The 15,628-nt window shown below is 35.2% G+C and overlaps 1 protein-coding gene across 1 annotated transcript in view; it reads left to right on the forward strand.

The window, feature by feature from the left end:
* LOC140140539 (patched domain-containing protein 3-like) overlaps positions 1-15,628 on the forward strand; it is a 260,394-nt gene that overhangs the window by 176,372 nt on the left and 68,394 nt on the right. The window contains exon 3 of the mRNA XM_072162300.1: positions 3,360-3,430. Within this exon, the coding sequence (XP_072018401.1) occupies positions 3,360-3,430 (71 nt within the window). The remainder of the gene's footprint in view (positions 1-3,359; positions 3,431-15,628) is intronic.

Genomic DNA, 15,628 nt, shown 5'->3' on the forward strand with positions numbered 1-15,628 from the left:
TTCTTCGCCTTCTTCAAATTCTTCTTCCCCATATCTTCTTCTCCATTTCCCTCTTCCTCGAATTTGTTTTCTGTGCCCGCAGTATCAAAACTTTCGTGCGATAATATAAACACAATTAACAACCTTAGTGTAACACATTAGTTGAGACAACACTGGAGCCTTTCAAGCCTTTCGCGACAAGCCATTTTCTCTAACCAATTAGCTACATCTATCTGAATAGATAATAACGATTCATAACATTAGTTCGCAAATACTCGCCAGCTGCAACTTATATAATGTACTTTCCTTTTCCAAAATACATTATAATTTGTACGAGTGATTAGTTAACTCTGCAATTTCTCAGCCCAAATATGTCGAAACGCTTGCGCAACTAAATCTATCATAAACAAATTAACTTTAAGTAACTTTCATTGGGGTATGTTCAATTATTTTTTTTCTATTAGCTTCGCTACTGTTATTATAACACCGGTATGACATTATCAGGTAAATAATGTCTATGTTTATCAAATGCAACAGCATTACTATAAACTCTTTTCATTTGAATGATTCGCGACTCTTATGGATTGTGTTATATATTTTATTTCTCATTATTCCTGACTTTGTTTTGTAATGCTTGATAGGAGTTTGAGACAAGTTTCTGAAGAATAATATCAAAATAGAAGCTTTCATGTTTAGTAATCCAATAGTGTTTATATGATCAACTAAATTTGTTGCAAGAATTTGCAAAATCGAGTGAAAATTATATACAATTGGCAGGCAGATTTAAAATCGTGTAAAAGCGTTACAACATGATAATGGTGCATAACTTTCATATCATTTTATATAGTTTCTCTCATTGCTATATTAAGTCGCAAATCTTTTCCAATGTCAAATTATAGATTTGTAGATGCTAAATGAGCCCAGCATCTTTCATAATTCTCTGAGAATCTTCAAAGCACCTAATAAATCCAAATATGAAACAAATGATTTATAAGTTCATGATTTACCCAACAGATTATTTACCTGTAATTCTAGTATTTGATCTCCTTTAAATTTCTATTCCATGGTAGAATATGGTCACTCCAATAATAAATTAGTTTCCATCAACTTCCAACAAAGAAAATTAACCAGGCAGTGTAGGCCTACAATAGTTAAAAATTTGGAACACTAGTCAGATATGACTTCACTCATCAACAGCACACATAAGAATGATTTGAAAACCCATTGAAAGCAATTCAATCAATCAATCAATCAATCAATAATGCCAGTGGAAAATAACAGGCACTTAAACCAGCCAATTGATTACATGGACCAAGAAAGTTTTATCGCCTTGCCAATCTTAATCTGTGATTAAATGCAAAAATTTCATTTGTCATTTAACTTTATTTAAGTCGCAAATTTCATTGGCATTTCTTAAGCTGAATTTATACTCGATTGCTGAGCGATTGCAATGCATCTTTTAGAAAGCGATTGGCAACCGCCGAATTTTGCGATGCCTTGCTCGTAGCTCTTGCATCGCGATTCCAGATGACAATTACCAAAGTATTCAAAACACCACAAAAAAACCTTTTAGAACGTCCATGGCTGAAAATAGTTATTACTTTGAATTAATTCATCTCCAAAAGGTAAGCTAGAGCTACGAAGGGCCCCTAATATTTTTATCCGTCCTAAAACAAACGCGTGTGTTTGCACCCAAGTAACCTAAGCTAATCGTAGATCCATCCTTTGCGCTCATTTTAATGATACAATGTTTACCCCCAGCACCTTAACCGTGGTTAGGATCGGCAATCAAAAATGACCATAGAGGGGGAGGTCCACCATTGGTTTCTACAGTAAAATCAATATAGCTTACTTTGGTTCTAAGGTTAATGATCAAGAAAGGTAAATCAATTAGCAAAACAATAGATCCAGCAGATAGGAAATAATTGGTTGATGCATCATGAGTCAAGCAACATTGCTCGGGAGTTGAGAAAGCGACGTCCTTTTTACTTCAGCGATGATTGTCAGGTGCTACTAGTGAACCCGAATTTGATTGACAGCCTAAAGATTGTTGATGAAACTAACTTGCGAAATATTTGAACCGGATGAGTGTCTAACAATAAAGCAGTTATACAGCATTTAGTTTCAAGAAGATAACATACTGTACCAAATTAAAGTTCACGTAATACGGTCTCAGTCTGCTTTACTTATAAACACCGTGCATGCTTGTTTCGGTTGGACTTCTTCATGTATTTTTGATGCTTCGTTTTGTATCATGCTTATTAGATAGCATTAAAGTACCAGTTATGTTCAACCCTGTATACTAAAGACAAATATATGATGCGATCAAGCAAAATCAGTCGGAACTCGGAAATATTAGATTTTCAGTTCTTATAGGATAGTAAAATTCATTTACAACGCTGCATTTTGCAGAAAACCCCAATGAAATTAAACAACCAGTTTCAAAGATAAGAGCAATTGATGAGTTTCCAAAACAAGTAAAAAACACTTTGTTTGGCCATATCACAAAATCAATATTTCTAAGTCCGACCGATTTTGCTTGATCGCATCACATATTTCAAAATTAAAACTACCAGTCAACACCTATACTCAAGCTGATTTAAAACCACATTTGTTGAAAGCTGTGGGGAATTAAAGAAACGGTGATCGAAAACCAAGGAAAGAACGAAATCAAGAGTTGCATTTTAATGTTCTGATCAATGGCAAGCTCGGCGTCAGTTCTCTTGTTCTCTTGCTAGTTGTTTTTATGAAATACAGTGAACAAAAGAATTAAAGTAGCAGTTATGTTCACCCCTGTATATCATAAATTAAGACAAATGTGTCAAAATTAAAACATGCAGCCGATGCATGTACTCTTTAGGTCTAATTTAAGACCTTATTTGTTGAAATTGGTTGAGAATTAAAGAAACAGTGATCTAAAACCTAATAAAGATACGAAATAAAAAGTTGCACTTTTGTGTTCTAATCAATGAAAGCACGATGCCAGTTTTTCGTGCTAATCAATGAACGCACGGCGCTAGTTCTCTTGCTCGTGGACGCTTTGTGTACAAATCAATAGGACATGCAATGTGGCAAACTGCAACTTTTATATTTGCATCTTCCTTGGGGTTTTGGATTGTCGTGTCTTTATTTCTTGAACAATTTCAAGCTCAATTCGAGCTAAAAGTTGCAGCTATTGGCTGCTGGTTCCAATTATGATATATCTGCCTTTGTTAAGGATATACAGGGAGTGAACGTAACTGGTACCTTAATTTTTTGGCTTACTGTATGTACCTATATTATAACATGATTTACCAAAGTAAATAAATGCTATCTGTACCTTTCTTACAAACACCAGGTGCGCATTTCATAACTATTTTGTTTTTAATTTTTAATTTTAGATGCTTATCATCGACCAGAGAATCAAGAACATAACAGTCCGTGGTCAGCCCTGGAAATCATTGTGCTATCGGTAAGTACTTTGGATTATTTTAAACCTTTTTTTATCATTGCATTGCCCCCACGACTCATTTAAAAAAAAATAATGGGTCGCAGTAAGGGTTCAAACGCCGTAATACATTCTACGCATACCATTACGCTTGGTTACGCGTACAATATTTCCGCATACGCACTGTCACTTACGCATACGTAAAAAAATAAGTACAAAAAAACAGTTGGGAAAATTGCACTATTTTGTTGTAATAAATTCAAAATAAGGGGTTAGCCATTACACCTTTACACCCACATAATATGTCCATTGCAGTAAACCTTTAAATAATGGGTTCGGCTGTGCCACACCCATTATTTGGGTGTAAAAGATGCTGCATTACCCTTTTATTTGATTTTGTTATGAGTGTGACGTTCCAGGCAATAGAATCCCTTTGTATATACACAGAGGGAATGTAATGTAAACATATTTCCGCCAATACTTAATTCCCCCTAGCATTATATTATTGGTTTGTTCATTGGACATGTATTATATTGGATGCATTGGACTCAATTGATAGTTACATCAAAATACAAGAAACCGCCATGTTCACGTCTAATAAAAACAGTTGTGCAACACTGCCGGGTAAAAAATGAAATATCATATATTATTGAAAATATCCCTAAGCAGGAGTCAAGCTTGTTTCCAGGATTTTAGGGCACGAAATTGTATCTCTAGCTAGAAGCACTCTCTTGACAAAAATAATTTATGAATCAAGTTTTAGTGATGTTATTCGTAACACAAGTTTCATTGATAACAAGGTATGCCGCTGGCAAACTTAACAATGCTAACAATACAATAATATTAAGTGTCAGGTGTTTTATGAGTGGCATAGCAATATTCTCATCTGTGAGTACACGGTTCTTAACCCCAATATGCTTGTACATTCATGCAATAACCTTTAAATGTGCTGGGTACGATAACTTATACTCAACAACTTGAGGTCAAATTTTGAGCTTTTATTTTTTTTTGGAGGTTAATAAACTTTTTCCTTGGAAATGAGAATATTTTGCTTATAATGGGCTATTCTAGTTGAAATCCACACACCCTCTATGGAAGACATGACCATAATCTTCCACACAGGGAGTGTGACTTTCAAATGGGGTTACTTGAATGGCTGACTCCATTAGCAATCTACACTCCCTGTGTGGAAGATTAAGGTGATATCTTCCATATGGGGGTGTATGGATTTCAACTGGAATAGCCCAATGTTGGTAGTATGATATTCTTGACTTCTGCAAGTGACAGGTGTTGTGCATTCCTGATCCTGTCGTGGTTTTCATTTCTGACATTCCTTACATTCCTGCCAGCTGTATATACATGTGACAGGTGTGTGGCTGCATTCTTCACATTCCATTCTTGCAAAACACAATTTAATAACACCTTACAAACACGTTTCTGTAGTCAATGAAATGTGTATACAATCAACATGTAAAGGCGTTCAAAAGCTGTCAATAGCTACATGTTTACTACAGTAATAGCGCATGGAACGTTTTAGTGCGAGTATGTGACAATAGTAATATGCGCATATTATAGCGCAAATAGCACACGCGACTGCGAATATCTGATTTCACAATAGACGCATACAGGGGAGCATTATATGTTGGTTGAAAATCGTAGTTAGATGCTACAAAAAAGTTATTAGTAATAATCGTATGCACCACAGTAAACACCACAGTAAAAGCGTATTCTACGCATTATCTTTAATGCTTGACATGAGTGATTCTCTTAACCGTATCTAAGAATAGATCTTCAGCGCTTACGACTCATCTTATATGCCCGTTTGAGTGTCTATGTAAAAGATTTAATATCGTATATCGTCAGGTTGCTACGCTAATTGCCTAAGTCATTTTTTGTAATTTTGAGAACTCAATGATATTTTTAATAAGTGTTCCAAAGTTTATTTCGTTTTGTTTCTGATTCACAATATCCTCGGTTTTAGTTGGAGTATACAGCATTTTCGCCTGAACCTAAAAGCATCCCCTTAAAATATCAATCTGATAAAATACTATGCTAAAAAAAGTCACTGCTTAGAGAATACACGGTAAGAACGATACCATAAAAGAGATAGGAGAAGTCAAATTTACAAGCAGTGAGAATTTGATCTCCTCGAAATGCCTTCACGTGCCTTTGCCAAACCTTTTCACTGATACGGGTGAATAAACTATAATATGTGTCATACGCGCGCTAGGATCTGAAATATGCTCATCTGTAAGTCCACAGTTCCTTAACCCCAATAGGATTCTACATACCTCTGCGTGTATGTACGAAAACTCTTACCCCACAACGTGAGGTTAGCTTTGAGCTGTGGTTGTTGAATGAAGGTTATTGAACTAAGCTGCTGGGATTGAGGCAATTATAGCTCGCAGTGATAAGCTGTAATTTACAATGGATGAGGGATGTAAAAAATACAACTTTGTCAATTACCTTAAGTGATCTACCGGCGCCATTATTTTAGAGGTTTTTTACGTTAGTCTACGTTAATACTCAGTGTGCAGGATGAGGTACTGACAAAAATGGTATAATGCTACATTAGACTGAATGGTTGCAATCCCCGGTTGCAATCTGTTTACATCTACAGGCGTGTATAAATGGCAGCCCTACAATATGCTTTACCTTTAGATATGAAATGAACTAAACACGCTTTGTAGTACTTAACATATTTTGGGTTACTATCATGATATAGATTGCGGCAATGTACTCAACTAAGGAAGTATACAATCCGGTTATAGACTGTTACTAACGATTTTCCGTCGAGTACAAGATCTTTCAGACCATTTCTTGTATCTTGTAGCAGTTTTAGGTCATTGGTGTGCATGTTTTGTATCGTCTGACCGGGATTAATATTTGGAACTTCCATAATGAACCAGGGTTAAGAACATTATGATACTCGTGCAACTTGCTTATTATGATAAACCTTACTATGATTTACCTAATTTGTGACCATCCATCTCAAACCGCTCGTAGAGTCGGCAAATTGTATTTCGAGTTACAGTGCAAAATGTGGATAAAGGTTGTATTCATATTTACCTAATGTTTGTCCTACATGTTTCTCATTTTAGTGTCACTCAAACGCCAATCTTTAATCCTATTGTTGAAGAGGATAATAAGCTTATACTTATGTATAGAGTTAGTAAATAGCTTCAGTCTTTGTTTGCTTTGCCCAAATCCTGCTCAAGTGGTGGGTTAACTAACAATCAAAAATGAGAGGACATTCCTGTACCTCATTGACTTGGGGATGATTTGAAGTGACCGCCAATTATGACAATTTGATATGTAATACCAGCGATGTGGAAAAAGAGTAATAATGTAGCCCCAACATAATGTACCCTTTTACTGAAGGAGCAAAGTTTAACAAGCCGCTTCTGGATATTGTTTGAAGTCAAATGATATATCATTGTAAAGCTTATGATATATATTTACTAAACACGGAAGAAAACTAAATTGACCAGGGGCTGACTTTACGGGCGTTTCGACGTGGACGGTCACATTTACAACCTGGGTGAATGATAATCTTCACAATCGTACCTTTAAAGTATTATTCAGAAAACCCTGGAATATATAGTGTATTATATTGACTTACTTGGCTTAGCTGCACATGACGATATGTCCCCTTGCCCCTGCTGAGTAAGTCTCCAATCAGTTCTATCCGCTGTTTGTATCTTTGCTTCCTGTGGGGTAATTTCCCGTTCTCTCTCTTAATTACTATTAGTTATTTGCTATTTCTGTTGAAATTAAATGCTAAAGAAATGTAAGTAAGAGGATTGTCAACAATAATTACGAAACTTTAAATAAATCTGAAATTTTTGCATCACAATAGCACGCGTTCAAATGAAATAAACATGTCACAATAAAGCCTCGATTCCTGTGCCCCATACGCAGGTACACTTTGATGTACAAGGAATTTGTCGATTGGGTATCCAACGTCATACTTTACAACATAAAGTCAATGATCATAAATGTACTGAAAAATATAGGGTAATTGGACAACGTCGTCAGAATGATGCTGTTACAGATCTAGGGCATTAATCTACCATGGGAACATGACAAATTTAAATCTGTCGCTAGCAAATACGAATATATAACCATCAAATATAGAACACGTCAACAATCTGCTCAGGAATATCACAAAGAGTTTGGAGACACAAAAGTGACAAAGAAATCAAATATTTTATTACTCCATATTCATACTGGCAATCTATTCAAAATACATTCCAAATTCGATCCTATTGTCCCAGATCGACATTGCGAAATTGGATTTTGGAGAAAAAATTAATGTGTCGACTTTTGTAGCCGAAGCATTAATGTTATTTGATACGCGACGGGGAGAAGTGATAATGACTTTTCTGAACGGTAGAATAACTTGGGGGGTTAGTAATAACTATTTTAGAATTGAATGCTGCTATTACATGTGATAAGCATGATAAACCTTCATATGTCGTATTTTCACATATAGATTTGGAAATGTGATATTCACGAGCTTGACAACTTTAATCTTTTCGTAAAAGTTGTTCCCTTAACGCTTGCAGTATCTGCTCTGTTCGTAACAAAATATCCCGGCAAAATAGTTAGTTTTACTATGGAATTTTACAGATAGGTTAAGCCTTCACAGTTTAAGGTGATATCTAATATCACCACTTACATTTACTTGTGGATACTCCATAACGTCAAGATTAGCCTAATGGCGCACATGGGCTACGGTAAATTTCACGTACAAATGGATTCCTTCTCTGACAATCTCAACAGGAATTAAAGCTCCGTGCCCTTATTTGCTGGTAGGGATTTTTAAGGAGGGTACTTTTAGTTTGTACATAAAATTCCAGTTACTTAATGTGAGTCCATTATTAGGCAAACCTTTATAGGTATTTGCTCTCTTTAAAAACAAAGAGAGCAAATACCGCAAATATTCGTAATATCTGTTTTGGATATTACTAAATAGATAAGCTTACTTTGTTTTACTCTAGGAGCAGAATGAAGCAAAACCGTTCAAAAAATAGCTACCTTCCGAGTAACAGGGAGTATTTTGCTGTATTATTCGACAGCTGCTTCCGCAAAATTTCAACATAGGATTTGCCGCCATTATAATACTGATAGAGCTATGGCGACTTCAGGTTTTGTCGCAGGAAGTCTTATTTACTTGAAATTCATACACTCTTACATTGCGTAGAACCAATCAGAGCAAGCGTTAGAAAAACCCAAACCATGCATTGATTGTGTCTAAATGCACGGGCGAGCACTCCGCGTACTACTCGCAGAGCTTTCAGACGCGTTCATTTTTCTTGCGGGTTGGTGCATTTATATTTGCTTATATTTTCAAACACTTTTAGTTATAATTTTGTTATAAAAACAGCAAAAATCACGTGTGTTTATTCTTCACGTGTATGAATGGGGCTCGTGCATTAGACGCATTTTTACACAAATTACCTAGGGCTTAGAATCGATCAGTCCCGTAATTGTTGCTATGCACCAACGATTGGTTCAAATACCACGTACGAGTATTACGTGGACTCGCACGTGGCATATCACACGGCTAGGAACCAATAAGATTGCAGGAGGAAGAATAGGAGGAGCAGGAGCTGTTTGTCTGTTTGTTTGTTGGGATTGTGTTGTTGTTGGGTTTTTTTTCTGTTATTTTTTTAAATATTGATGGTGTCTTGGATAATGCTACTACTCGGTTGTAGAAGTAGTAAACACCATCCGCCAAGATAAAACCTGCTCGTGGAAGAAAACGAATTGCAAAAGCATCGCCTAGTGTATCAACCTCAAGAGTATTGATGTTCTTCTTTAGTTTTGTCAATTCAAAACTTGATGTCAGTTGAAACACAAGCCATCAATCAATTATGACCCAACACTCCAACAGTAACTCTGGCCTCCGCAGTAAACACAGAGTATTTTACTTTGGTAACAGACTTATTCAAATTATTTGCTTCAGGAAAACCTGTTTTCGGATCTATTACGGATGTCGTTTATTGGCCTTTATTATATATGACAATGTAACACTCGCTTTGTCACGATTTTTTGATATGATCATTTATTAATTTTTCTAACAAAAAACATTGTATAATGTTCAATGCTAGCTCTAGGCAACACCAACAGCTGTCACACTAATATGCATATTTTCAAGCTATTTTTAAGATAGATTTTGGTTTTTATATCAAATTGCTAATTTTTTGTGTTTTTTGTGGTATTTTTTAAACTATAAACTGTACAGTTGTGTGAAAATTGACGGCGCTATTTACATATATTTTAAATTTAGATTAGACAAATAATATTCCATACATTTCATGATAAAAAGTTTTATTGAAACTTTCTTTGCCATTTGTTAGTATTTTCTGAAGTTCCAACACCATTGTAATACCTTCTACATGTTGCATATGCTAATACGCAAGAAAAGTAGCTCCAGTGCTATTGAAAAAATGTCTCGAAAGAAATTCAATAATACTGCTTTTCTGTAGCTACAAGTACATATATATCACATTCAAGTTTAAAAATAATGTGTAGTTGGTCTTCTACATTTTGCATATGCTAAGATACTGGAAATCGACAAAATAGCTCCAACGCTTTTGGAATAATTCCTCGATTTTGATGGAAAGTCACTAATACTGATTTTCAGTAGTTACAAGTACATACGTAAAATTTAAATGTAATGTGTTGTTGGTCTTTTACATGTTGCATATGCTAAGATACTGGAAATCGAATAAGTATGTAGCTCCGATGCATTTGAGAGAATGTCTCGACAGAATACAATAATACTGATTTTCCGTAGCTACAAGTACATACGTATAACATTAAAGTTAAAATGTAATGTGCAGTTGGCTTCGATTGAATGGCAAAAGTTGCTCCCGAATATTGGATCTGAAGCAATCGAACACAGACTGCATGAATTTGAAAGAAAACATCCTGCAGCAATCTCAGTTACAGCTTAAATGTTTTAAACTTGAACTTTGAACTTCTTTTCATTTAAACGAACCAAACAAAGTTATATAAAGAAGTTGTCGGAGTATCGCTCAGTGTATCAACCTTCGATATTCTTCTTTATTTCATAAAAACTGCTTCAATAAAAACGATCCATCCTTCACTCTTTGTATTACTTTTGTCAATTCAAAACATCAGTTGAAACTAAATCCATCAATCAATATGACACAACAGTATTTCTGACCTCAAAAATAAAATTACACTATCTGTTTTATTAAATACCACCTAACACTGCCTTTTACCTTGAAAACGGACTGGTGCAAATTATTTGCCCAAAGCAAAAACTTCTTTTCGGATCTATTACGAATGTCGTTTAACGGCCTTTATTATGATATTGTCATACTCTCTTTGTTCTTCTATTTTCATACTTATATTCACATTACAAAAAAAAAGAATTGCAATTTTTGGAGACTGATTCCTAACTTACAGATCATGAAATTTGACGCTATTTACTATTGGATCTATTTGCCTCTGGCAAATGAGTACAATACAGTAAAGGTTACCAACTCATGGGGAAGAAATCATTAATATAAATGGGTCAAAACCAAATTTCCTTTTAGCATGTTTAGAAAGGACCGACGTCCTTTAGTTACATCATATACCATATTTAGGTAAAACATACGCTTTACATACTTTATCAAACATTTACAAAGTGCTCATAAATTCTCTTCCGCTATATCACTTCTTAAATTATTTGCCTTTTCAATGTGTAATTTTCGCAGATTTAATTTGCACATGCTTTTACTTTTTCATGTACAGTACAGGGAGTAATTTATATTGCCTGGGCGTTCAATATTGATTTTATGAAGACTCTTATACGGAAATTAATTTAATATTGATAATATCACAATCACAAGTAAGTGACCTTAAATAAATTTGATTTTATCATGTAGGAGAGGAACGTGTTTTTTCAAAGCATAATGTATACTGGTTTTGGCCTTTTAGTCAAAACAAGTTGTATTAGTACAGGTGGATAATCGTAGGACGTCGGAAATTAGATATTTTTCCTGCGCGAAAAAAAGAATTCTTTTCAGATCATGTTCTGCCAAGTTGCACGTAAACTGTACAGGAATTCATTGACCAATGTGGTCCAAGACAAACCACATAAATCATTTAGCAAGAATCAGACACTTGCAGCTAGGAAGTACATGCCTTACACAGTGCAATGAACCATCGCATCTGTGATCAGCTCCCCGAGTTCTCGTACGAGTAACCGATACAATAAGCAGTTGGTGTAATTATAGCACTTCGGCCAAGCGACTACTACGCGAGAATCCAAAAGTACCTGGGCACTAAATTAAAGGAAGAGCTAAGTAAATAATCACAGTCAAGATCATACGGGAAACCGATACAATAAGCCGTTTGTTCCTTAGGAATTCCAAGTTCCAATAAAATTCCAATAAAAAGGGGAATATTGTCTAGTATTGGTGGTAGGTAACCACTCGGAATTCATAAACTGATTGTTTTGTATTGTCCCTTAACATTCTGAAAATATACTTTGATTACTTTGTGTTTAAAGATTCAAGGCTTGTTTGCTCTGATCAAATTTGACAAGAAGATCTGATAATAATCATCCTGATTGACAAAATAACTCCCAGGCTTTGCTTTGATTGTCAAGAGGTTATAAGGATTGTAATATGGATGGTGTTTTCTCCATCTATGATGATGTTCGCTGTATGTGAAGTGCAAAGATTACGACTTACGATTTTTTCGACAGTCTACGACATTTTGTGTTGTGTAAAACTATGCTCATTTGTTGTTGTTGTTGTTATTATTGTTTTTGTTACTGTATATGTTTTTCACTGGTTCTTATAAAAGCACAAATTACACATCATTAAAGCTATACTCTCGTTCCAAGAACCAAAGATATCAGATGCACGTATTATTGATCATCCACAATAGACAACAATGGTTCGGGTAACGCAAACTTTCCATAACCTGGAATACCACAATTATAAGATCCAGTGAAAAACATATACGGTAACAACAACAATAACAACAACAACCTACTAGTAATTCTGTACCTCAAAAGTAAAAGTGCACTATCTGCTTTATTAAATACCACCAAATTCTGCCCATTACTTTGGAAACAGACTTATTCAAATTGTTTGTTCCAGGTAAAACCTCTTTTCGGATCTATTACGAATTTCGTTTATCGGTCTTTATTATGTTGTTGCAACACTCGCTTTCTAGTTGTTTTGTCTTACTAATCTTCACAGTGACAAACATAAAAAAACTGGAGACTGATTCCTAACTTAGTACAGATCATGAAATTTGACGCCATTTCCTATTAGATCGTTTTGCCTCTGGCAAATGGGTAAAATACAGAAATATATAATGGTTACCGATTCATGGGGAATAAGCCGGGTTAACAAATGGGTTAAAACCAAAATTCCATGCAGAAAGGACCGGCGTTCTTTGGTTACATCATATAATACAACATACGCTGCTGAAATATTAACGCTGAACTTTATCAAACATTTACAAAGTGCTCATAGATTTTCTTCCTCTAGATCACTTCTCAAATTATTCGCCTTTTCAATGTGTAATTTTCGCAGATTCAATTTGCACATGCTTTTACTTTTTCATGTACAGTACATGGAGTAATTTATATTGCCTGGGCGTTCAATATTGCTTTTATGAAGAATCAAATACGGAAATTAATTTAATATTGATAATATCACAATCACACATAAGTGACCTCATATAAATTTTGATTTTATCATGTAGGAGAGGAACGTGTTATTTCAAAGCATAATGTATACTGGTTTTGGCCTGTTAGGCAAAACAAGTTGTATTAGTACAGGTGGATTATCGTAGGACCTCGGAAATTAAATATTTTTCCTGCGCGAAAAAAGAATTATTTTCAGATCATGTTCTGCCAAGTTACACGTTAACTGTACAAGAATTCATTGACAAATGTGATCCAAGTCAAACCACATAAATCATTTAGCAAGAATCAGAGACTTGCAGCTTAAGAAGTACATACCGTACATACCTAACATGAAGTACATGCAGTCCCGGCATACAGTACAATGAACCATCGCATCTAGGATCAGCTCCCCGAGTTCAAGTACGGGTAACCGATACAATAAGCAGTTAGTGTAATTATAGCAATTCGGCCAAGAGACCAAGCGAGAACCCAAAGGTACCTGACCACTAATTAAAGGGAGACCTAAATAAACCATTGCAGCCAGGATCAGCTCCACGAGTTCTCGTACGGGTAACCGATACAACAAGCAGGTACTCAGTAAACACAAAACGTTTTCGACATCATTCCCAAAAGGTTATAAAAAGTTGTCAGAAAACATTTAAATGTCGGATATGTAAAGGGTATGTAAAGGGTATAAAACGTTTCATAACATCAAAAAACAAACGGGGACGGGATCAATATGTCTAGCATTGGTGGAAGGAATTCGGAATTCGTAAACTCTTTGTATAATAATGCATAAGTCCCTTAACATTATAAGAATATACTTTTATTTCTTTAAGCAACCTTTTTATCCCACGCATGATAGAGTCTCTTGAATCTTAAAGATTCAAGGCTTGTCTGCGATGATAATATTTGACAAGAAGATCCGATAATAGTCATCCTGATTGACAAAATAACTCCCAGGCTTTGCTTTGATTGTCAAGAGGTTATAAGGATTGTAATATGGATGTTGTTTTCTCCATGTATGATGGCTGTATGTTGGCTGTATGTGATGTGCAAAGATTACGACTTTGATATGTTCGACTAGTCGACGACATGTTGTATTGTGTAACACTGTGTTCATTCTGTTGTTGTTGTTGTTGTTGTTGTTGTTGTGTTGTTGTTGTTGTTGTTGTTACTGTAAATGTAAATGTAAAAGGTAGAAAATAAAGGGGCTGCAACGCTAGGGGAAGGCGATTGTTTTTGTCATTTTTTTTTTGGTCAAAACTCCCACACTTCCCCTGGTGTGAATATTGTACAATCCTTACCCTTAAAAACAATAATCATTGGTCTACTGCTAACCGTAAAATAAACTCATGAATGTGTTATTTACTAATTTTAAATTAAAAATATGAAATTTCAGATATTTCAAGTAGAGCAGAAAAATGTTCACATCTGTTAGTCAATATATCCATGTATTTACAGGTTTTAGAATCGCGAATCCATACACCAAACCGTATAATCCTCTATAGATACACACACTATAGTAATTTACAGCTAGTCAGAATAACCACGCATCAACACTTGGTACTTTTAAAGGTAGAAATCAGTTTATTTTTATAGTAAGTGTGTATGAGGTTTGGATGTTTTGATTGACTAAATCAACCTTAGATTGAGCAGTAAAAAGCTTATAAACAGCTCACTGTTGTATGTTCACTGAAGCTTTTGATGATGTATGTTCTTTCACATACAAGCTAAGCAAGCACAACCGCCTTAATACTTCTTAAAGGAACAAAAGAACCTCTCAAAGAGGCGAAATCAATATGATATAAATAGCCTGGGTAATTTCCCACACGCGCTCTATATCTGATCCATATAAGAGAGGTGCAACATTCTTATGGGGATTTTGATGTCCGATTTAGTAAAGGTGTTTCACAAGTTTGAGCAAATGGGAAACCCTCTACTTAATAAGTCTTTGATATGGCTGGATGTTGACGTATAAACCCTTGATATCCCTGGATGTTCTGGAAGTTGACGGTCCATCTCTGTTACATCTAAGCCATATAAGAGAGGTACAACATTCTTAGAGGGATTTTAATGTCCGATTTTAATAGTAAAAGTGTTTTAGATGTTTATGGAGAGACCCTGTACTTGAATTTATTGAAAACTCGGGGACATGATCCTGGCTGTGATGGTTATGTGATTTGGATTCTGCGCCTGTATGCGTCCTTAAATGATACTAAATGGTTTATCAAATGTGTCTTGGTCCAAATAGTAAGCCAGTTTCTTTAAAAGCAATAACGTTCTGTAATTGCTCTATAAAATTCCATGTTTTGTTTTGTTTTTAATATTTTGATGTGTATATGGATTGTTGGTCATGGCCCTAAGGTAGGAAGAACCCATTACCTAATATCCGGACAAGTAATCGCTCTTACAACTTACCTGCCGCATACTCAGTATTTACCATTTCTACAGATAAAGCAACAAGTGTGACCACTTCGTTCTTCACATAGTAACATGGTTGAATCAGACACTGCGTTTTATTATTGTCTTGTCTAGTAGTAGTAGTAGTAGTA

Source organism: Amphiura filiformis, chromosome 2 (assembly GCF_039555335.1).
Source record: "Amphiura filiformis chromosome 2, Afil_fr2py, whole genome shotgun sequence".
Classification (NCBI taxonomy): Eukaryota; Metazoa; Echinodermata; class Ophiuroidea; order Amphilepidida; family Amphiuridae; genus Amphiura; species Amphiura filiformis.